Genomic DNA, 24,661 nt, shown 5'->3' with positions numbered 1-24,661 from the left:
GTGAGTCCAGCAGAAACATCATCCAACTATTCTTATGGTTGCTGAGATAAGAATTGTCAAATGCTAAAAGTAGCAGCAACATTTTTGGCTTTGGTTTTTTCCCCATTCACTTCTTTTTCACCTTTTAGTTTAGGACATCAAAAAACTTTCGGAATTTTTTTATTTTCCATTATTTTAATTACTTCTTTACTGTTTTGTTTCAATTTTTTTTTTAGCTTTTGGATATCACAAAGGTTGTGAATATGCATAAAAAGGTTAGGAGACAAAAGGAGATGGAATGTGGATGCAGGTATATACTTGACTTGACATCCACATTAGGTAGACAGCTAACGTACATTTCAAATTGACATCCACAACAGATAGACAACTAACGTACGTTTCAAATTGACATCCACAACAGATAGACAACTAACGTACGTTTCAAATTGACATCCACAACAGATAGACAACTAACGTACGTTTCAAATTGACATCCACAACAGATAGACAACTAACGTTTCAAATTCACGATTAGAAAAAAAAAAATTGTTAGTCATTGAATGCATGACCTTGTGGCCTTTTAATGGTCAGACACACGAAACACTTAGCTCAGTAGGCGGTCAGTTCACTTAGCTCAGTAGGCGGTCAGTTCACTTAGCTCAGTAGGCGGTCAGTTCACTTAGCTCAGTAGGCGGTCAGTTCACTTAGCTCAGTAGGCGGTCAGTTCACTTAGCTCAGTAGGCGGTCAGTTCACTTAGCTCAGTAGGCGGTCAGTTCACTTAGCTCAGTAGGCGGTCAGTTCACTTAGCTCAATAGGCGGTCAGTTCACTTAGCTCAGTAGGCGGTCAGTTGACTTAGCTCAGTAGGCGGTCAGTTCACTTAGCTCAGTAGGCGGTCAGTTCACTTAGCTCAGTAGGCGGTCAGTTCACTTAGCTCAGTAGGCGGTCAGTTGACTTAGCTCAGTAGGCGGTCAGTTGACTTAGCTCAGTAGGCGGTCAGTTCACTTAGCTCAGTAGGCGGTCAGTTCACTTAGCTCAGTAGGCGGTCAGTTCACTTAGCTCAGTAGGCGGTCAGTTCACTTAGCTCAGTAGGCGGTCAGTTCACTTAGCTCAGTAGGCGGTCAGTTCACTTAGCTCAGTAGGCAGTGAGTTGACTTAGCTCAGTAGGCGGTCAGTTGACTTCCCGTACGAAATGAACATATATGAACATATAAGAGACATATAAGAAACCTATAAGTTTCTTATAAGAAACATATAAGTTTCATATATGACAAGTAAAAAGCTATGTATGTCAGTTGTAGGAATAGGTTTCTTATAAGTCTCTTATATGAAAAAGACCCCAATTCATATAAGAATCATATATGAATCATATATGAGAACCTGCACTTCCAGAAACCTATAGTTCTCTTATATGTTTCTTATATGAATCTTATATGACTCTTATATGAATCATCACTTAGTTTCTGCATAGGAGAATTCAGGACTTAGAAAAAATATTGGACAATGCTGAATTACTGGCAATACTGGCTTTCATATATGTTTCATATATGAACAGGAAGTGGATGGTTTGCCTTGAGCATTATCTCCCCCTGACTGAACGGCCATCTTTGTGACAGCAGCTCTGTGAGGATGTTTAGCAGAAAATCAGTGAAAGAGCAGGACTAAAATGCAAAGTTCTTACAGAAATAATTGGACTTGATGTATGAATATGTGAAGAGAATGTTTATGTCATGCTGATGTTTGTGGGTGGCTGGCAGCCCAACCAACCCAACAGCTTGACACTGACAGGTTTGTGTTTTTATTCAAAATCCAGAATTTCCCTCCATTATTTGTTTTACTTTACAGTTCTGGTTCTGCATCAGGTGATCAAATCATGTTTACCAGCACTACTTTGGTTCAAGCAACAAGAAACTGTGACAGCTGTGCATATTCAAGAAAATTATTTGTGGCTGTAACTTGTTTGTTGTTTCTTGTTCATAATTTCAAGTTTCAAAGTATTGGATTTGAAGAGGACAATGCATGTCTTACTCCTCTTCTTGTGACCAGTGATTTAGAGATCTGTTTGTTTTTGCCCTCAAAATAAACACAACTTCAGTAAAGATATGTATATATACTGAACCAAAAGGTATTTTGCAGTTGGATTCATTATAATTCAAAGTCAAGACAGTTAAATTGGGTTAAGCAGGTGTTATTTCCCTTGTAAACACAAATGTAGGTCAAGGTCGTGTGTCTAGTATGAGACATATAAATATCATATATGAGACATATAAGAATCCTATGAGGGAGATGTAGGTTTCATATAAGATTCTTATAAGTCTCATATATGAACATTTCATATAAGAGACCTATAGCTTTCTTATAAGAGAATATAAGATTCATATAAGAGACCTATATGAGCTCAGGTTATAGGTTCATATATGATTCATATAAGTTTCTTATAAGAATTTACCTCATTTGCATTTAAAATACCTATAAGCCACATATATGAAATTGTCATACAAGACTCTTATAAGAATCTTATATGAAATTGGGTCCAATTTCTTATAAGAACGTTTCGTACGGGTTAGCTCAGTAGGCGGTCAGTTCACTTAGCTCAGTAGGCGGTCAGTTCACTTAGCTCAGTAGGCAGTGAGTTCAACCTCTGTTGATTTGGTTGTGTGCTTTTCTGTTGTGGGTGAGTTTTTAACACACAATGAAGTGCATGTTTGTGTTTATCCATTTCTTTGTTGTTTGTTAACATTAATTTTTCTTTTTTGTTCTGCTTTATTTAGACAATAAGTAATGTTGTGTTTCACACCTCTGCGTTTATTCAGTCATACTTTTTGAAATTCCAGATGAAGAAATGGTTAACTGTATATATATAGTCTCAAAAGTTATTGAAAATCAGACTCTGTTTCTTTTCTAATTTTTTTTCATTTGTCATGCTCCTTTGGCATTTTGTCTACTGGTAGTGGATAGGATTTGTTATTCTTTGCGTGATTTGAAGTTTGATGAAGATTCAGATGGGTAAGACAACAGTGTATGCACCACCTTGCACAGGGTTTTCACTTTGCTTGTTGCATGAAACCAAGGCTACACTGTTCTTGACGTGTTCAACTTGCACCACAGTTGAATCGGTCATTATCAATACAACTATAATTGCTTACTGATAACTGTTGTAGTATTAGTAGTTTAGTCATTTGTACTCAGATGTAATTCGTCTTACTTTTATTAGCATCAAACTTGTCCTAATTCATATACTAGACTTGAATAATAGATTTTTCATCCATACATGTGAAAGGAAAAAAACACGAAAAAGAAACCATGCATAAGCGAAATATGACAGTCGATGTGGTTTTGTGAGTTTGTGTTGGATGTGCGTGTGTGTGTCTGCGTGTGTGCTTGCATGGGTAAGAATAAGTCAGTATCAGTCAGTCATTGTAGATGGTAGTCTTTAAGTTTACAAGAGAAAAGAAGTAAAAATAAAGTAAACCAAATACTGTATCATTGAGGTACGTGTTAATGTTGTGTGTGTATTGACACCTGTCAGGTGTTGTACCTGGATGATGAGGGGCGACCTCTGACACCTGTCCACAATGATCACAACTTTGGGGAACAGAATCAGATTGACACCAGGCACCTGCATACAGTAAGTACAGTCTGCCTTTACCTGTGTGTGTGTGTGTGTGTGCGTTTGTATATGTACAACTCGGTTGTTCAGAATGAGTTTGTGTGTGTGTGCGTGTGTATATGTGCAACTAGGTTGTTAAGAATCAATGACCAATAACTGAATGAAATGTTTCCCAGATGGACACGGCGGCACTGAGGAAGTACGCCATGCTGATGGCCACGATGGAGGAGGGTCGTGGAGTGACATCCCCTTACATGCTGTCGCAGGTGCCGCTGCCCCCCAAGACCCCCATGAGTTCTCGAACCCCGCGCAGCGCCCGCCGGGTGCAGAGTGCGTCCCCCCAACGTCCCGTCACCACTGATGTGAGTGTATTACAGTCTGTAAGATGATAGACATGACAATGATACAGTCTGTATGATGATAGACATCACAATGATACAGTCTGTATGATGATAGACATTACAATGATACAGTTTGTATGATGATAGACATTACAATGATACAGTCTGTAAGATGATAGACATTACAATGATACAGTCTGTATGATGATAGACATTACAATGATACAGTCTGTATGATGATAGACATTACAATGATACAGTCTGTATGATGATAGACATCACAATGATACAGTCTGTAAGATGATAGACATCACAATGATACAGTCTGTAAGATGATAGACATTACAATGATACAGTCTGTAAGATGATAGACATTACAATGATACAGTCTGTATGATGATAGACATTACAATGATACAGTCTGTATGATGATAGACATTACAATGATACAGTCTGTATGATGATAGACATCACAATGATACAGTCTGTAAGATGATAGACATCACAATGATACAGTCTGTAAGATGATAGACATCACAATGATACAGTCTGTATGATGATAGACATCACAATGATACAGTCTGTATGATGATAGACATCACAATGATACAGTCTGTATGATGATAGAGACATCACAATGATACAGTCTGTAAGATGATAGACATCACAATGATACTGTCTGTAAGATGATAGACATTACAATGATACAGTCTGTAAGATGATAGACATCACAATGATACAGTCTGTATGATGATAGACATCACAATGATACAGTCTGTAAGATGATAGACATTACAATGATACAGTCTGTATGATGATAGACATCACAATGATACAGTCTGTATGATGATAGACATCACAATGATACAGTCTGTATGATGATAGACATCACAATGATACAGTCTGTATGATGATAGACATTACAATGATACAGTCTGTAAGATGATAGACATTACAATGATACAGTCTGTATGATGATAGACATCACAATGATACAGTCTGTATGATGATAGACATTACAATGATACAGTCTGTAAGATGATAGACATTACAATGATACAGTCTGTATGATGATAGACATTACAATGATACAGTCTGTAAGATGATAGACATTACAATGATACAGTCTGTATGATGATAGACATTACAATGATACAGTCTGTATGATGATAGACATTACAATGATACAGTCTGTATGATGATAGACATTACAATGATACTGTCTGTAAGATGATAGACATCACAATGATACAGTCTGTATGATGATCGATAGACATCACAATGATACAGTCTGTATGATGATAGACATCACAATGATACAGTCTGTATGATGATAGACATGACAATGATACAGTCTGTATGATGATAGACATTACAATGATACAGTCTGTAAGATGATAGACATCACAATGATACAGTCTGTATGATGATAGACATCACAATGATACAGTCTGTATGATGATAGACATCACAATGATACAGTCTGTAAGATGATAGACATCACAATGATACAGTCTGTAAGATGATAGACATCACAATGATACTGTCTGTAAGATGATAGACATTACAATGATACAGTCTGTAAGATGATAGACTTTACAATGATACAGTCTGTAAGATGATAGACATCACAATGATACAGTGTATGATGATAGACATCACAATGATACAGTCTGTATGATGATAGACATTACAATGATACAGTCTGTATGATGATAGACATTACAATGATACAGTCTGTAAGATGATAGACATTACAATGATACAGTCTGTAAGATGATAGACATTACAATGATACAGTTTGTATGATGATAGACATTACAATGATACAGTCTGTAAGATGACAGACATCACAATGATACTGTCTGTAAGATGATAGACATTACAATGATACAGTCTGTAAGATGATAGACATCACAATGATACAGTCTGTATGATGATAGACATTACAATGATACAGTCTGTAAGATGATAGACATTACAATGATACAGTCTGTATGATGATAGACATCACAATGATACAGTCTGTATGATGATAGACATCACAATGATACAGTCTGTATGATGATAGACATCACAATGATACAGTCTGTATGATGATAGACATCACAATGATACAGTCTGTATGATGATAGACATTACAATGATACAGTCTGTATGATGATAGACATCACAATGATACAGTCTGTATGATGATAGACATTACAATGATACAGTCTGTATGATGATAGACATTACAATGATACAGTCTGTATGATGATAGACATCACAATGATACAGTCTGTATGATGATAGACATCACAGTGATACAGTCTGTAAGATGATAGACATTACAATGATACAGTCTGTATGATGATAGACATTACAATGATACAGTCTGTATGATGATAGACATTACAATGATACAGTCTGTATGATGATAGACATCACAATGATACAGTCTGTATGATGATAGACATTACAATGATACAGTCTGTATGATGATAGACATTACAATGATACAGTCTGTATGATGATAGACATCACAATGATACAGTCTGTATGATGATAGACATCACAATGATACAGTCTGTATGATGATAGACATTACAATGATACACCTTGTCCCAGGTACAGGAGCTGATAATCCGCTGATAATCCTGACAGAGCTATTTTTGAAAATTGTCTTTTCATGAAATGTTACGATTGAGTGAATTCAGTAATCTTGTTGCAACCTGGTAGCTCAGTTGGAAGAGCACTAGACTTGTGATCCTAAGGTCGCAGGTTCCAATCACCTGAACACGCACACACCTGGGTAGCTCGACTCTGTTGCCGCTAGCTTTCCACTGGGAGGAAGCAACCCGAATTTCCCAGCAATTGGACAATAAAGTAATGAAAATAAATGGATGTGTGCAGTCCCGGATTGCTCGCCTGCACCGCCCAGAGACGGCCAAGGTTCACTATGGCGACCAGCAGACCATGTGCAAAGTGCTGATGAAATACCACGGCTGGGCGCTCAAGCTTGCTCGCGAGAAGATGGACCCCACGCAGGAAGTGGTCATCGAGCAGCAGCATTGTGGGGGAAACACGCTCACCGTCTTCAAGGACAGACTGCTGCCTGGATGTGAGTATACTTTTCAACACATTTTGTTCTGCTCTGATCTTCATTGAGGAAGTGTTGAATTGGGAGGGGGGGGGGGGGGGGGGGGAAGTGGTCAGACTGCTGCCTGAATGTGAGTATACTTTTCAACACATTCTGTTCTGCTTTGATCGATCTTCATGGAGGGAGTGTAAAATTGGGGGGTCCTAATAAAAGGGGTGGGGCTGGGGGGAGAAGGGGGGAGTATTTGTAACTGCCAAGCAGAGGTTTCAGTTTACACTGGCTTTTTGTCTTCTCCACAGCGGCCTTTGAGTTCATCTCGTACCGTCACCGTGGTTACCCGTTCAGCCTGTCGCTGTACGTGGACGGGCAGATGGACAGCCGAGTCAGCACGTGCTGCGAGTATCGTCACAAGCGCGGCGCCAAGATCGGCGGCAAACAAGGGCACTTCAGTGTGCTGAAGGTGGAGGGTGCTGTCCCTTGCTACAAGTGAGTGCAGGGTTACGTGCTGTGGCGCGATTTCATTTTCTTAAAAACATCATCCCATTGCTGGCTCTTAGTCTCCTAGTGTGCTCTTGTGGACCCTTGCATTCACATAGCAGTTTTTATAGGACTGTGAATTTAGCTCTACAATCTCTCTCCTGGTGTGCTCTTGTGGACCCTTGCATTCACATCGCAGTTTTTATAGGACTGTGAATTTAGCTCTACAATCTCTCTCCTGGTGTGCTCTTGTGGACCCTTGCATTCACATCGCAGTTTTTATAGGACTGTGAATTTAGCTCTACAATCTCTCCCCTGTTTGACTGACTTTATTCCTCTGAAGGCGATTCTTGTGCTTCCTGCACTTAATATAGTTACACACCGGATCTTGCCTGTCATGTTCCAGGTGCCAGGTGGCCAAAGGTGTGGTGATGAGGAACAAGGCTACGTCCAAGAAGCCGAAGCGAGCGGTCAAGCCTCACAAGGAGGAGGTCATCGTCGTGTCCACCGCCAGGGACGATTACGACAATGAATACCTGGAACGCCGGGTGGAGGAACCCAAACCCTCAAGTGGTGAGCACTCCTCTTTCTCCTCTTTCTCCTTTTTCTCCTCTTTCTCCTCTTTCTCAGCTTTTAAAGCTACTGTTCTTCTCTTATAATTTTTCTAAGCTCCACCACAGATCTGATCAGTTTCACACGGGGTGAAAGCACAGATCTGATCAGTTTCACACGGGGTGAAAGCACAGATCTGACCAGTTTCACACAGGGTGAAAGCACAGATCTGACCAGTTTCACACAGGGTGAAAGCACAGATCTCACCAGTTTCACACGGGGTGAAAGCGCAGATCTGACCAGTTTCACACGGGGTGAAAGCGCAGATCTAACTAGTTTCACACGGGATGAAAGCACAGATCTGACCAGTTTCACACGGGGTGAAAGCACAGATCTGACCAGTTTCACACGGGGTGAAAGCACAGATCTGATCAGTTTCACACGGGGTGAAAGCACAGATCTGACCAGTTTCACACGGGGTGAAAGCACAGATCTGATCAGTTTCACAAGGGATGAAAGCACAGATCTGATCAGTTTCACACGGGGTGAAAGCACAGATCTGACCAGTTTCACACGGGATGAAAGCACAGATCTGATCAGTTTCACACGGGGTGAAAGCACAGATCTGATCAGTTTCACACGGGGTGAAAGCACAGATCTGATCAGTTTCACACAGGGTGAAAGCACAGATCTGATCAGTTTCACACGGGGTGAAAGCACAGATCTGATCAGTTTCACACGGGATGAAAGCACAGATCTGATCAGTTTCACAAGGGATGAAAGCACAGATCTGATCAGTTTCACACGGGGTGAAAGCACAGATCTGATCAGTTTCACACGGGGTGAAAGCACAGATCTGACCAGTTTCACACGGGGTGAAAGCACAGATCTGACCAGTTTCACACGGGGTGAAAGCACAGATCTGACCAGTTTCACACGGGGTGAAAGCACAGATCTGATCAGTTTCACACGGGGTGAAAGCACAGATCTGACCAGTTTCACATAGGGTGAAAGCACAGATCTGATCAGTTTCACACAGGGTGAAAGCACAGATCTGATCAGTTTCACACGGGGTGAAAGCACAGATCTGACCAGTTTCACACGGGGTGAAAGCACAGATCTGATCAGTTTCACACGGGATGAAAGCACAGATCTGACTAGTTTCACACAGGGTGAAAGCACAGATCTGACCAGTTTCACATGGGATGAAAGCACAGATCTGACCAGTTTCACATGGGATGAAAGCACAGATCTGATCAGTTTCACACGGGGTGAAAGCACAGATCTGACCAGTTTCACACGGGGTGAAAGCACAGATATGACCAGTTTCACACAGGGTGAAAGCACAGATCTGACCAGTTTCACACGGGATGAAAGCACAGTCCTAATTCAGTTTTTGTTTGTTGAAGATTTTCTTAGCCCAGTGTTTTCATCAAAGAAAGGCCTTGTTTGACTCAGATTGCTTCAGAAGCTTGTTCCAGTCTTTAAAGACTTTCTGAACTTTTTTTTTTAGAAATCTTTAGATAATAGTGTGCCTGCTGTAGAATCTTGTTTAAAGGGTTTTTTTCTGAGCTTTGAGTTGTGGTTGAAGAATACTTATTTTCAATAGGATTTTTTGTGATAGCTGGATTTAGAATCTAGTTTCAAGCTTTTGAAAGATCTTCCTTCCTCATGTAGTTATCCGATTAATGAAAGAGATTATTTTGGGGGTAGGAACTCTGTGCATTGGTATTTCAGCTTTACTTTCTTCTCTTCAAAAGGGTTTAGAACCTAGTGATAGTTTTATTAGTGTATGATTTGATTTGTCCAAGTAGATTGATGTAATTGCAGAGAAAATGTTAGTATTATAGCTTTAACATTGCTGCTTATAATAGAAGTTATCATGCTTTTTACCAGGGAGTGGGCAGAGATTCAAGTGAATAGTTTTTCAATTTTTGTTGTTTTAATTTACAGTGCAACTGTAAGAGTTGCACAAAGGTAGACATTGTGTAGCTTGCTGTATGTTGTACAAGAATGAATTGCCCTTGCAGAAGACACGAAGGAAAAAGCGGTGGTAGTGGCAGTTGAGAAAGAGGAGAAGGACGCTGATGACAGAAAGCTAAAGTCGGCCAAGAGCGCAGGTAGTTAGGTGTTCCATCATGCGTGACGTCTAGATGTGGTTTTGGTGTACATTCTCTCATGCGTGTCATCCTTATTTGGATGTGGTGTTGGTGTTCTTTCTTGGGCTTCATCTAATTTGGATGTGGTGTTAGATGTCCTTTCATGCGTGACATACAAGAAATGTGTTGGTATTAAAGCAGCTAATTGAATTCAAGGCAGAAAATCTCAATCAGAACATTTGCTTTGCTGAGGACAGCAGTTGTAGTGGTACCTGTAATGAAAGGACACCCTGGGACTGGCCGTAAGTGTCCCTACTATGCAGGTGGCCTTTTATGGCAGGTATGCCTGGGACAAATGTGAAACAGATATAAACAGCTCCCAAAATCAAGAATTAAAAACAAGAGAGGTGAATTTTGGTCAAATGATATAACAGCGAAGAGTGTCCTTTCATGGGAGGTGTCCACTTATCCTTGGTAGCACTGTTCCTGTTATAAGATTGACGCTTTTTGAAACTTGCAGGGTGTCCTATTATTGTAGGTGTCCTTGCTTGACAGGCATACTGTCACATACAAGTGTGCTTGGCTGCAGATGTCAAACATTTCTGGTTGAGATTCTTGCCTGCATTTGAAGTTCAGATCGGTGTGTCTAATTACTTTCCCTAGCTTTTCTGTGTGTCAATTTTCAGCACAGATACTTGCATGGTTTTAATGCACTATGGTTTTTTTATGGGCTTTAGTATATTTGTGAAAAAAACCACAATTTGTAAAAGTGAAGAACATTTAAATGCATTTCTCAGCAGTTGTGAAGAGGAAGTTCTAAGACAAACTATGAAAGTAACTCCTTGTGGTGTTTAGGGGTTGTGAAGAGGAAGTTCTAAGACAAACTATGAAAGTAACTCCTTGTGGTGTTTAGGGGTTGTGAAGAGGAACGTTATAAGACAAACTATGAAAGTAACTCCATGTGGTGTTTAGGGGTTGTGAAGAGGAAGTTCTAAGACAAACTATGAAAGTAACTCCTTGTGGTGTTTAGGGGTTGTGAAGAGGAAGTTATAAGACAAACTATGAAAGTAACTCCTTGTGGTGTTTAGGGGTTGTGAAGAGGAACGTTATAAGACAAACTATGAAAGTAACTCCTTGTGGTGTTTAGGGGTTGTGAAGAGGAAGTTATAAGACAAACTATGAAAGTAACTCCATGTGGTGTTTAGGGGTTGTAGAAGAGGAACGTTATAAGACAAACTATGAAAGTAACTCCTTGTGGTGTTTAGGGGTTGTGAAGAGGAACGTTATAAGACAAACTATGAAAGTAACTCCTTGTGGTGTTTAGGGGTTGTGAAGAGGAACGTTATAAGACAAACTATGAAAGTAACTCCTTGTGGTGTTTAGGGGTTGTGAAGAGGAACGTTATAAGACAAACTATGAAAGTAACTCCTTGTGGTGTTTAGGGGTTGTAGAAGAGGAACGTTATAAGACAAACTATGAAAGTAACTCCTTGTGGTGTTTAGGGGTTGTAGAAGAGGAACGTTCTAAGACAAACTATGAAAGTAACTCCTTGTGGTGTTTAGGGGTTGTAGAAGAGGAACGTTATAAGACAAACTATGAAAGTAACTCCTTGTGGTGTTTAGGGGTTGTGAAGAGGAACGTTATAAGACAAACTATGAAAGTAACTCCATGTGGTGTTTAGGGGTTGTGAAGAGGAACGTTATAAGACAAACTATGAAAGTAACTCCATGTGGTGTTTAGGGGTTGTGAAGAGGAACGTTATAAGACAAACTATGAAAGTAACTCCTTGTGGTGTTTAGGGGTTGTGAAGAGGAACGTTATAAGACAAACTATGAAAGTAACTCCTTGTGGTGTTTAGGGGTTGTGAAGAGGAACGTTATAAGACAAACTATGAAAGTAACTCCTTGTGGTGTTTAGGGGTTGTGAAGAGGAACGTTATAAGACAAACTATGAAAGTAACTCCTTGTGGTGTTTAGGGGTTGTAGAAGAGGAAGTTGTAAGACAAACTATGAAAGTAACTCCTTGTGGTGTTTAGGGGTTGTAGAAGAGGAACGTTATAAGACAAACTATGAAAGTAACTCCTTGTGGTGTTTAGGGGTTGTAGAAGAGGAACGTTATAAGACAAACTATGAAAGTAACTCCTTGTGGTGTTTAGGGGTTGTGAAGAGGAACGTTATAAGACAAACTATGAAAGTAACTCCTTGTGGTGTTTAGGGGTTGTAGAAGAGGAACGTTATAAGACAAACTATGAAAGTAACTCCTTGTGGTGTTTAGGGGTTGTAGAAGAGGAACGTTATAAGACAAACTATGAAAGTAACTCCTTGTGGTGTTTAGGGGTTGTAGAAGAGGAAGTTCTAAGACAAACTATGAAAGTAACTCCTTGTGGTGTTTAGGGGTTGTAGAAGAGGAACGTTATAAGACAAACTATGAAAGTAACTCCTTGTGGTGTTTAGGGGTTGTAGAAGAGGAACGTTATAAGACAAACTATGAAAGTAACTCCTTGTGGTGTTTAGGGGTTGTAGAAGAGGAACGTTGTAAGACAAACTATGAAAGTAACTCCTTGTGGTGTTTAGGGGTTGTGAAGAGGAACGTTATAAGACAAACTATGAAAGTAACTCCTTGTGGTGTTTAGGGGTTGTAGAAGAGGAACGTTATAAGACAAACTATGAAAGTAACTCCTTGTGGTGTTTAGGGGTTGTAGAAGAGGAAGTTGTAAGACAAACTATGAAAGTAACTCCTTGTGGTGTTTAGGGGTTGTAGAAGAGGAACGTTATAAGACAAACTATGAAAGTAACTCCTTGTGGTGTTTAGGGGTTGTAGAAGAGGAAGTTGTAAGACAAACTATGAAAGTAACTCCTTGTGGTGTTTAGGGGTTGTAGAAGAGGAACGTTATAAGACAAACTATGAAAGTAACTCCTTGTGGTGTTTAGGGGTTGTAGAAGAGGAACGTTCTAAGACAAACTATGAAAGTAACTCCTTGTGGTGTTTAGGGGTTGTGAAGAGGAACGTTGTAAGACAAACTATGAAAGTAACTCCTTGTGGTGTTTAGGGGTTGTAGAAGAGGAACGTTATAAGACAAACTATGAAAGTAACTCCTTGTGGTGTTTAGGGGTTGTAGAAGAGGAACGTTATAAGACAAACTATGAAAGTAACTCCTTGTGGTGTTTAGGGGTTGTAGAAGAGGAACGTTATAAGACAAACTATGAAAGTAACTCCTTGTGGTGTTTAGGGGTTGTAGAAGAGGAACGTTGTAAGACAAACTATGAAAGTAACTCCTTGTGGTGTTTAGGGGTTGCAGAAGAGGAACGTTATAAGACAAACTATGAAAGTAACTCCTTGTGGTGTTTAGGGGTTGTAGAAGAGGAAGTTCTAAGACAAACTATGAAAGTAACTCCTTGTGGTGTTTAGTAGTTGTAGAAGAGGAACGTTATAAGACAAACTATGAAAGTAACTCCTTGTGGTGTTTAGGGGTTGTAGAAGAGGAAGTTGTAAGACAAACTATGAAAGTAACTCCTTGTGGTGTTTAGGGGTTGTGAAGAGGAAGTTGTAAGACAAACTATGAAAGTAACTCCTTGTGGTGTTTAGGGGTTGTAGAAGAGGAACGTTATAAGACAAACTATGAAAGTAACTCCTTGTGGTGTTTAGGGGTTGTAGAAGAGGAACGTTATAAGACAAACTATGAAAGTAACTCCTTGTGGTGTTTAGGGGTTGTGAAGAGGAAGTTCTAAGACAAACTATGAAAGTAACTCCTTGTGGTGTTTAGGGGTTGTGAAGAGGAACGTTGTAAGACAAACTATGAAAGTAACTCCTTGTGGTGTTTAGGGGTTGTAGAAGAGGAACGTTATAAGACAAACTATGAAAGTAACTCCTTGTGGTGTTTAGGGGTTGTGAAGAGGAAGTTCTAAGACAAACTATGAAAGTAACTCCTTGTGGTGTTTAGGGGTTGTGAAGAGGAAGTTCTAAGACAAACTATGAAAGTAACTCCTTGTGGTGTTTAGGGGTTGTGAAGAGGAACGTTGTAAGACAAACTATGAAAGTAACTCCTTGTGGTGTTTAGGGGTTGTGAAGAGGAAGTTCTAAGACAAACTATGAAAGTAACTCCTTGTGGTGTTTAGGGGTTGTAGAAGAGCTGAACACCCTTGCTTTTAGAGCGAGGCAAGCTTTCAGCACGCTCTCCTTGTCCACATGGTGTAGACACATCCCTCGTGTAGTGTCAGGCCCATAATGTCATTGGGGAAAGTTTTACTCACTTTAAGCAAGAATATTCACTCTTTCACAACCCATACAAACCTGACAGAGTTATAGGTTTGAACATCCTGTTGATCTCCATGCAAACCAATGACAGGACACCTGACACAGAAATTGCAGCGTAGAGTAAGAGTCGTCACATTCAGAGTGTATGCAGTGACTCCGCTGTTGAATCAGACGTCACATTCAGAGTGTATGCAGTGACTCCGCTGTTGAGTCAGACGTCACATTCAGAGTGTATGCAGTGACTCCGCTGTTGAGTCAGACGTCACATTCAGAGTGTATGCAGTGACTCCGCTGTTGAGTAAGACGTCACATTCAGAGTGTATGCAGTGACTCCGCTGTTGAGTAAGACGTCACATTCAGAGTGTATGCAGTGACTCCGCTGTTGAGTAAGACGTCACATTCAGAGTGTATGCAGTGACTCCGCTGTTGAGTCAGACGTCACATTCAGAGTGTATGCAGTGACTCCGCTGTTGAGTCAGACGTCACATTCAGAGTGTATGCAGTGACTCCGCTGTTGAGTCAGACGTCACATTCAGAGTGTATGCAGTGACTCCGCTGTTGAATCAGACGTCACATTCAGAGTGTATGCAGTGACTCCGCTGTTGAATCAGACGTCACATTCAGAGTGTATGCAGTGACTCCGCTGTTGAGTCAGACGTCACATTCAGAGTGTATGCAGTGACTCCGCTGTTGAGTCAGACGTCACATTCAGAGTGTATGCAGTGACTCCGCTGTTGAGTCAGACGTCACATTCAGAGTGTATGCAGTGACTCCGCTGTTGAGTCAGACGTCACATTCAGAGTGTATGCAGTGACTCCGCTGTTGAGTCAGACGTCACATTCAGAGTGTATGCAGTGACTCCGCTGTTGAGTCAGTGTGCCACCTTTCTTCTTTCATTGGTGCTGTGCTTTAATTAGTAGTTATGATTCTTTTGTTTTGAAATTTCTCTGCTTGTTTTTTTAAAACTCTTGATGTTGCTGTGTGTTTCTTGGACGTGTTTGAGATTCTAACTGAAAATACACAAGCAGCTATGATGGACAGATTAAATCTTGAAGATTGTTTTTCGTGATCTTGTTGCTATATATCTTGTAAGATTAGGAAGACATATAGGAAGACATGATATTTCTATGATAGAGTTAAATGAATAAGGCCATCTATTTTCATATATTTCAATACTGCTTGCTAAAGGGATTTAAACACAATCTGTGAATGGTTATCTCAAGTGAACATTTGACCATTCCTTTTGTTTTTATATTGACCCATACGGAGTAAAGCCAGAATATTCGTTGTGCGTCTATACTTTTTGGCTCACGTAAGTGTAGCCTATGCGATCGTAACTTTGTCTGTCTGTGCGTGCGTTTGTGCGTGCGTGTGTGCGTGTGTGTGTATGTCTGTGGTAGAAACTTTAACATTTCCGAGTCTATGTGTGAGTGGTTATCCAAGACTATGGATAAAGCTCGCATAAGATTACGTCACGGTCAAAAGTGTTTGACGTCAATTAATGCATCATGACGGCATGCCTCCCTGTAGTCTTTCTCTCTCGCGTGGTGTGTGTGGTCTCGGTCATTGTTATTTTGAGCGGGCCGAGACTATTTGGCAGTCGTGTCCCTGTAAGTAGGCTACATGCAGACACAGACAGATCTAGATCTAGTGTCTCTCTTTCTTGCACAGTGTCACCTAAGCTTACTGTGTGTGTGTGGGTGTGTATGTGTGACGGAGTGATTGAGTTTGTGTTACTGTTTGTCTATTTCTTACGTGAGCCTTGAAGGCTTCGCCTCTTGTTACTTTGGCTCTCTTCTTTGTGAATTAAAATATCTCCTTTTTCTGAATTTCACATTGAATTTGTAGGTGTATCCTACAAGTGTCAAGTGTTTAAAGACATACCTAGAACTTACACACTAATTTGCTTATAACCTGCATGCTGCATCAGTATTTGAAAAATATTTTCAATGGAAGATTAATATTTTGTTTGAACGTACATATTTTGAAGTGTGGTTGACTTTTTCTGCTTTCGTTGTTGCTTTTTGTGTAATGCGTGCGTGAGTATTTGTGCTTTGTTGTGTTTTTTGGGGAGGGGTTGGATTTGTCTTTATCTCTTATGGTCGGCTTGCTAACTGTGACCGTTTTTTTTACAATATATTTTTGAAAATATACACAGAGAAAAGATTCCAAACTGTTTTCGTTTCTGCCCATATGCAAGCTACGACGATGATGCGTTCACATTATGTTGTTATCATGACATTCGTTGTGTTTGCTTCTGCCCAGATGCAAGCTACGACGATGATACGTTCACATTATGTTGTTATCATGACATTCATTGTGTTTGCTTCTGCGCAGATGCAAGCTACGACGACGACTTCGAGGCTTCCTCCAAGACCTCAGACAGCTCATCCAGTTCGTCAGACTCGGAGAGCGAGACAGAGAGCAGCACACGCAAGGACGAAGGTAGGGGCGATGTTCTCATCATGCAGTTCACATTTAATAAGATTAACTGTTTGATTCACTTGAGCCATGATGACTTTCTCGGCATGCAGTTTTCAGTTAATAAGGTTATACTGTTTGTTTCTCTTGAACAATGATGACTTTCTTACAAGTTTGGCGTTTCACCTAATTTCATTCACTGCTGCCAGTTGTCTGAGCTACCAATGTGCTGAGTTTGTAAGCTGTGTTGCTGAACAGATAAAGATACAATTTTATTGCCCAGAAGTGTACCGACTGAAGGTTTACACAGATAAAGATACAAGCAGTGTACTGTCTAAAGGTGAAAACAAAGATGAAGAAATTTGAAATGTTTCATGGCATTGAAAGCAAATAGGGTAAAAAGTTCATAACCCTAGGACACCGAGGAGTTCGCCATCAAAGTTGTATCCAGGACTTAGCCATCAAAGTTGTATCCAGGACTTAGCCATCAACGCTGTATCCAGGACTTAGCCATCAACGCTGTCTAATTGACAAGAACTAAAATACACGTGTAAAACAAATACATATCAAGTTAGAAGAAGGATTTGGTATAGCAAAGTTATCCTAGGAAAATGGCCCATGTTAACAACTTTAAGTCTCATTTTGAGCCAGAAGAGCTGTATTTGATAGGTATGTTGGTTTGGTTTCTGGGGGGAGGGGGGGGGGGGGGGGTTGCGCAGTAACTTGGAAAGATTTAGAACAAGAAATAATTCAAATGTCATCTTGCATAATACTGTAAACTTGTCTATAACCACCACCCAAGAGATGACAGGTGGTCGTTATGGAAAGTAGATCATTTCGGGTCGTTGTTTTGGATAGGTGGTCATTTTCAGAGCCAGTCGCAAAGACAGGTTCAACTGTCCTTGTGTAGCATACGGTCAGCGTTTTGGTTTGTTGCATACGGTCAGCGTTTTGGTTTGTAGCATACGGTCAGCGTTTTGGTTTGTTGCATACGGTCAGCGTTTTGGTTTCCAGCATGAAGGGACCTGACTCATCACTTTGCAGTGTCAAAATGTTCTCACAATTTCACTCCCACGTGATGTGTGCGTGTCCCGCTCTTTGGCTTGACAAGTGTGTGTTTGTGTGACTACTTTTCACATGTGAATCCACTGATTGAAGAAATGCTCGTTATTGCTTAACCTTCAGTTTACTCTTTCAAATCAAATCAAATCAAATTAAATTAACGATTTCTGTCTTTTAAAAAAAATTTCTAACACATATTATGCCTTTTCATCACACGAAAATAAACAGTGAAGTGATTAATCATCAATATGTTTACTTTATCACTCAAAACAGCCTGTGGACAGTGAAGTAATTGATCATCAATATGTTTACTTTATCACTCAAAACAGCCTGTGGACAGTGAAGTAATTGATCATCAATATGTTTAATTTATCACTCAAAACAGCCTGTGGACAGTGAAGTAATTGATCATCAATATGTTTAATTTATCACTCAATACAGCCTGTGGACAGTGAAGTAATTGATCATCAATATGTTTAATTTATCACTCAATACAGCCTGTGGACAGTGAAGTAATTGATCATCAATATGTTTAATTTATCACTCAAAACAGCCTGTGGACAGTGAAGTAATTGATCATCAATATGTTTACTTTATCACTTAAAACAGCCTGTTGACAGTGAATACCACTCCTAAGGGTCATACACACCAGCAACATACCAGTCAAGTCTTTTTATTCATTTATGGCAAATACAAACTTATAAATCTTAGAAATGTGGACGGAGTTTTCATGAGAGCTTTGATTATTGAGTACCGAAGAACACAAAGGAAGATCCAGATTTAACCTAGGTGTCTTGTTGTGTGTCACCACACAGCTCTATGACTTTATTTTCCTTCACCATTATTCATCATCAATGAAAGCTCACCTGCATCATATGCCTTGTTTCATGGTGGCTTTTGTTCTTTCCTTTTTCGTTTTTTAACATCCATTATGTCATGACCTTATGTTAAAACAGTATCTTACTATAACTGGTTTTTCGTTGTCATTTTAACATTGTTCGTTTTTGTTTTGTATAATTCAGACTTTATGCGCCAGAATGCAATGGTTTTCTTTGGTTTTGATTGTGTTGAAATCATTTTACTTTTGATTGATTTTGATCGTTGTTTGTTTGTTTGTTTGTCTGTCTGTCTGTCTGTTTGTTTGTTTGTTTGTCTGTCTGTTTGTTTGTTTGTTTGTTTGTTTGTTTGTTTGTTTGTCTGTTTGTTTGTTTGTTTGTTTGTTTGTTTGTTTGTTTGTTTGTTTGTTTGTCTGTCTGTCTGTCTGTTTGTTTGTTTGTTTGTCTGTCTGTTTGTTTGTTTGTTTGTTTGTTTGTTTGTTTGAGCTGTCTGTTCACATTGGTTTTGTTGAACAAAATGATACTTAGGTGTTCCCTGATTTTTCTTTCAGAATGAAACACGTGGATGGAATTAAACTTCAAAAGACACCCCTTGTTTTTGTGGCTTTTCATGTTTTGCGTTCTTTAGTTTTGTGCACAATTTGTCCTATCTCCTCTTTACACTATTGTAGTGTTGGGTTTCTTGTTGGCGCTTTTGTCTTCATTTACAAACATCGTGATGATCAATAAAACATCATGTGATGTATCCAGGTTTTCTGAGGATTTGAAAAAAGAATATTGACAAGATTATGTGTCGGTAAAAACGTACCTCTTTACTAGCCCATGCATGGCTCATTGTGGGCAAGATGGCTTTCTGGTGTTGTCGGGCAATACTTGTATAACATGCTTTTAAGTAGATAGATTAATTATACTCAGCTTCTTCCTGGTTTATATAGGCCAGGACCATATAACAGCATATGTTGAAATGTGATTTAAACAAAGGAAAGAAGTTTGCTGCTATAAACAGAGTGCATTCTTGTCCCTCTCAGCAAGGCGCCTGTAGTCCAGTGCAAGTTTCCAATCCTTTGCATTACAACAAATGTAAGAAGTTGGGAAGCTGCAGGTAAAATTAAAAACAGAAACAAATATTTTGTGTGAGGGAGAGATCTATGGTTATCAGACTATCCACAGCATAATCTGATTGGTTTTTTTTCAGTAAAAGTTCATCTGATTTAAAAGCACATTAGTTTGCCAGAGCTGCGTTGTTTACATATATATATATGGACTGGACTGGGTGGCCGAGTGGTAATGCACTTGCGCTCGGAAGCGAGAGGTTGCGAGTTCGACCCTGGGTCAGGGCGTTAGCAATTTTCTCCCCCCTTTCCTAACCTAGGTGGTGGGTTCAAGTGCTAGTCTTTCGGATGAGACGAAAAACCGAGGTCCCTTCGTGTACACTACATTGGGGTGTGCACGTTAAAGATCCCACGATTGACAAAAGGGTCTTTCGTGGCAAAATTGTATAGGCATAGATAAAAAATGTCCACCAAAATACCCGTGTGACTTGGAATAATAGGCCGTGAAAAGTAGGATATGCGCCGAAATGGCTGCGATCTGCTGGTCGATGTGAATGCGTGATGTATTGTGTAAAAAATTCCATCTCACACGGCATAAATAGATCCCTGCGCCTTGAGTCCGAGTCTGGAGATACGCGCGCGATATAAGACTTCATATAACAGTTATATACCGGTGCTCTGATATTCAGAAGCTGGCAGTTTGCTTTGGGTACAGAAAAGTGTATATCATTTTCCAGTGGATAGCATGCATATAATGCATGGTTGTGGGGTATCATTTGTTTGCTTTTAAATTTTAATAAAAAATAGAAAAGGGTGAATGTATCGATAAATTCACTCTTGAAGTTAGTTTCATCTGTTGAAATGAACAGGATTTCATCAAAAGAGAGAGAGAGAGAGAGAGAGAGAGAGAGAGAGAGAGAGAGAGAGAGAGAGAGAGAGAGAGAGAGAGAGAGAGAGAGAGAGAGAGAGAGAGAGAGACTTATAAAACATGTAAAATTTTCAGTCCGTAGATTTTGGTAGAACATGTAAATCTATAAACAGACATTTCTTTGAATGTAATTTTTTCATGTTCGTGTTAATAGCTATGTGTTTGTAATTTGTTTGTGTCATTTCGGTTTTCTCTTGTTAAACTCCGTAAACCAGTGTATAATGTTTGTTATGATAAAGCCGTTTATGCTAAATAGAATCTCTCTTCCATACAATGTTTAAATGTTTGACAATCCGTATCAACGGCACCACTAGTTGAACTTTAATATTTCAAGAGGCATATCTTTACATTATTTATCAATGTTTGTGTCATTTGAGTTCAGTTTGTATTTGGATATATGTACAACAATTTGAAAACAACACGTGCCTTTCATGCAAGCTGAATGTTAGAATATAACGAATGGTTCAAAGGTCGGGATAGAATTGTCATTGGTAGCAGCAGTAAAACGCTGCAATGCGACTTTAAATGGTATATTAAGCAAGCTTAATTAGCAGTGGCTCGGAAAGGATTAGTGCTTTTTGGCAGCTTTTACTGAATTTGCTTGGCTGGAGTGGATGGGTTTTAGGCAACCTTATTTGATACTGCTTAGCTAAGGGTTGTTGGCCACCCAAACGAATTGTCAAGGAGGATGGCTGCAGGTTTTTCTTTAGATTAAGGCAAAGCCTAAATGGACGGCAAAAACTGCCTTGCTAGGCAGTTGGCTTGGTACAAATGTAGTATATAACATGGATTTGAGAGTGGACGAACTAGGGTTTTTGTTTTTACCAAGATGTCAGTTTGCTTAGCTAGGGTGTTGGCTTGGTGATGTGTCAAACGTGTCTGGTGCATGGCTGTCTCGTTGTGTTCTCTTATGTTGGTGTCAAAACGGGCTAGATTTATGTCTGGTGGCTGTCTTGTTGTGTTCGCTTATATTGGTCTGGATCGAGTCTTGATTTACGTCGTACTTTCTGTTACATGTTGAAGTAATCACGTCAGCGCAAGTCAAGTTAGTTTTGTTGCATAACCCTATTGGAGTGGTTTGAAAGTAACATTGGAAGTTTGCCTGGTGACTTCTGTTGCCTCCAAAACTGATCTCGGGAGTTGTGTGTCGGTACTATTTTCAACAAGATGGATTACGAAGACATTTTGACCGAGGTACTTGCATGCTTTACAAATTACGGTGGTAAACTGACACATGCTAAACATCAAATACCGTTTGTTTTTATCTTTGTTTGCTGTTGTTTATTGCTGCTGTTGTTGTTGTTTTTTGTCCAAGAAAAGTGACCGACTTAAAAGAAAAATGCCCGAAATGTGGGTATTTTTTTCCACGCAAGACTTGCTAAAATGGAGAAAAAATCAAATCATTTTATTCCACATCTAAAAATTCGGTGCATTGAGGTTTTTTCTTTCTGATCTCAACCTTCCTGTGCATGAAACCCTCGCTGTCTTCTTGTTGGAAGGACATCTGACATCTGACATGTTACACGTTTTGAATACTTTTATTTACAGAGCCGTTTCTATAACATATATACCCTGACAATAATAGAGCCTTCCATTTCACCACTGATAACGTACTGCCTTTGCACTTAGAGAGCGTATTGTAGAAGAGTAATATACTCGGAGCTTTTTTGTGTGGTGCATTTAGCTCAGTCTAGATTGTTGCCAGTTACTGATCACATATGTAGCACCTCATACATATTACTGCATTTAGCTTTACAACTTTTCTGTGTTGTCATGGTTTTCAAAGCTGTTTGTTCTAAATTGTTCGATATTGATCTAGTGAAAGGGATACTGGTTGTATTTTGTTTGCATTTCTTAGTTCGTATGCCCATGATCGCTTGAACAGCGACAGTAGGTTTGTGGCAATGTTCCAATTCTTCTCGTTGCACCTCTGGTTCAGTTGGTAGCTATAGTGAAACCAGAGAAAAGGAATTGTCTGCCTTTCTTTGTACAATAGGAGCGCACAGGCTTTTGCTGAAATTACTGCATTGAGAACAAGACCACAATTGTTTGCATGGCTAGTTAAAATGGTGAAGTAGAATTTTCTTCAAATCCTAAAAAGCGATGTATATATAAAATGCTTTTGAATCTCACCCAAAAAGGGACACGGAGACTGGTTTTTGGATTTTGTGTGTGTGTGTGGGTGGTTTTACTCAGAAATCGTCTTCCCCATGTTCGATTTTGACCTCAAGGGAAGACAATCCCCTGTCTTAGTTCAGTAAATACGATGGCGAAATGAGCAGTTATGGTTTGTTTTTCTTTCATAGGATATTAGACATCCGTTCTTAAAACAGATTTATAAACAAGAATTGATGTAGGTTCGGTTTCTTTCTTATCAAACTCGTAAGACTTCGTTTCATTCCATTTCAAACTGCAAGTTCGCGATTCAACTTGAAATACCTTAATTGAGTTCAAGGAGAAAATGGAATAAGTTATGTAATTCTTAATTGCGTAGACATCCTGAGAGATGTGGAGTGTCTAGGACTTGGGTAATGAAGCCTGCAGCTGTGGTCGCAAGGTTCTGTGTAAGGATGGGGGGGATGAGGACATCTGATTCTTTAAATTGACAGGGCTGTTTTGCTGGCGGTTTGCTAAATCTCGTATTCTATTGGCCAGATTGACTGTGTGTAGTACTGACCAGAGGGCGATTTAATCATGACACTTCGGAGGAATCATGAAGATTTATTGCATTTTACCTATCGATGGACACAATCACGTGACTGCCCTGTGATTGTATGACAAAGCTTGTGATGACTGCCCTGTGATTGCATGACACAGCTTGTGATGACTGCCCTGTGATTGCATGACAAAGCTTGTGAACTCTAGGTACCAGTTGCGCGTATTTGGAATATTCTTTGAAAAACAAATGTTCACGAACGTATTTTTAAACTGTTTTGCTAGAACGCTTGAAAAATATTTGTTTCGCTTTGATTGTATCTTTTGTCTAAAAATGGTCATGACCAAACGCGTACATATGTCTAAAAATGGTCATGACCAAACGCGTACATATGTCTAAAAATGGTCATGACCAAACGCGTACATATGTGTACAAATACATGATACAATCATCGTTTCATTCTTGTCTCTTATTAATTCGCACAGCAGATCTAACTTGTGCCTTTTGTGCATTAAGGGGATAACATCGTGTAGAGTGGGCTTTGCCCCAACATTTGTTTTGTTTTTGCCTGAACATCCTTTTCTATCCGACTGTTACTTCATTCAACTTCGACAACCAGAGTGGTTTTTGCTTCTTTTACACAACACATGATAATGATAATTTATTAGAATGTGAGAACAGCAGCGAATCCATACTTTTTATTACTAAGTATCCGTATTAGTTGTACAATATTGTGATTACTTACATTTGAATAAAGCTACATTTTATTGTATCGTCATTTGTGTCTATGTGTGGTCGTTTGGTTTGAGTTGCCATGTTGCATTTAAACAGATATTCATGGGTTTTCAGTGTGAAAACAGGCTGTGCGTATAAAGCAGTGGAGATGAGAGGAACGATTAGATAGAACCAGGGTTGTAAAAGACGCACAGAGCACGACAGTAACACACCATCGTAACATCAGTCAGACAAACCATTACCCAAGCGTGTTGTGAGACAGTCAAGCGAATAACCTATGAAAATAGACCAGACAAACCATCAACCAAGCGTGTTGTGAGACAGTCAAGCGAATAACCAATGAAAATAGACCAGACAAACCATTACCCATGCAAGCATGTTGTGAGATAGTCAACCGAATAAGCAATGAAAATAGAATATATATGAGTGACTCGGGCACCCAGTCATTCTGACCGGTCAGTATAATCATGACAAACAAACAAACGAATTGCCAAACAAACAAGTAAGCAAACAAACAAACACAAGAAAACCATCATGCACCACTCTCAGCAATCAAGTTCGTGTGTACAGTCGCTTAA

General features: G+C 39.6%; 1 protein-coding gene across 5 annotated transcripts in view; it reads left to right on the top strand.

Moving 5' to 3' along the window:
* The window catches only part of LOC138980560 (glutamate-rich protein 3-like), a 79,887-nt gene that overhangs the window by 17,551 nt on the left and 37,675 nt on the right, over positions 1-24,661 (top strand). For 4 of the 5 annotated variants that reach the window (XM_070353442.1, XM_070353444.1, XM_070353446.1 and 1 more), the window contains 7 exons: positions 3,508-3,606; positions 3,765-3,950; positions 6,825-7,032; positions 7,311-7,497; positions 7,895-8,061; positions 10,071-10,160; positions 16,731-16,838. In XM_070353442.1, the coding sequence (XP_070209543.1) occupies positions 3,508-3,606; positions 3,765-3,950; positions 6,825-7,032; positions 7,311-7,497; positions 7,895-8,061; positions 10,071-10,160; positions 16,731-16,838 (1,045 nt within the window). The remainder of the gene's footprint in view (positions 1-3,507; positions 3,607-3,764; positions 3,951-6,824; positions 7,033-7,310; positions 7,498-7,894; positions 8,062-10,070; positions 10,161-16,730; positions 16,839-24,661) is intronic. The other variant, XM_070353443.1, reaches the window with a different exon arrangement.

The sequence above is a fragment of the Littorina saxatilis genome, linkage group LG11, assembly GCF_037325665.1.
Source record: "Littorina saxatilis isolate snail1 linkage group LG11, US_GU_Lsax_2.0, whole genome shotgun sequence".
Taxonomy (NCBI): Eukaryota; Metazoa; Mollusca; class Gastropoda; order Littorinimorpha; family Littorinidae; genus Littorina; species Littorina saxatilis.
Note: the sequence above shows the minus strand (reverse complement) of the source record. Positions and strands in the feature narration are given on the sequence as shown.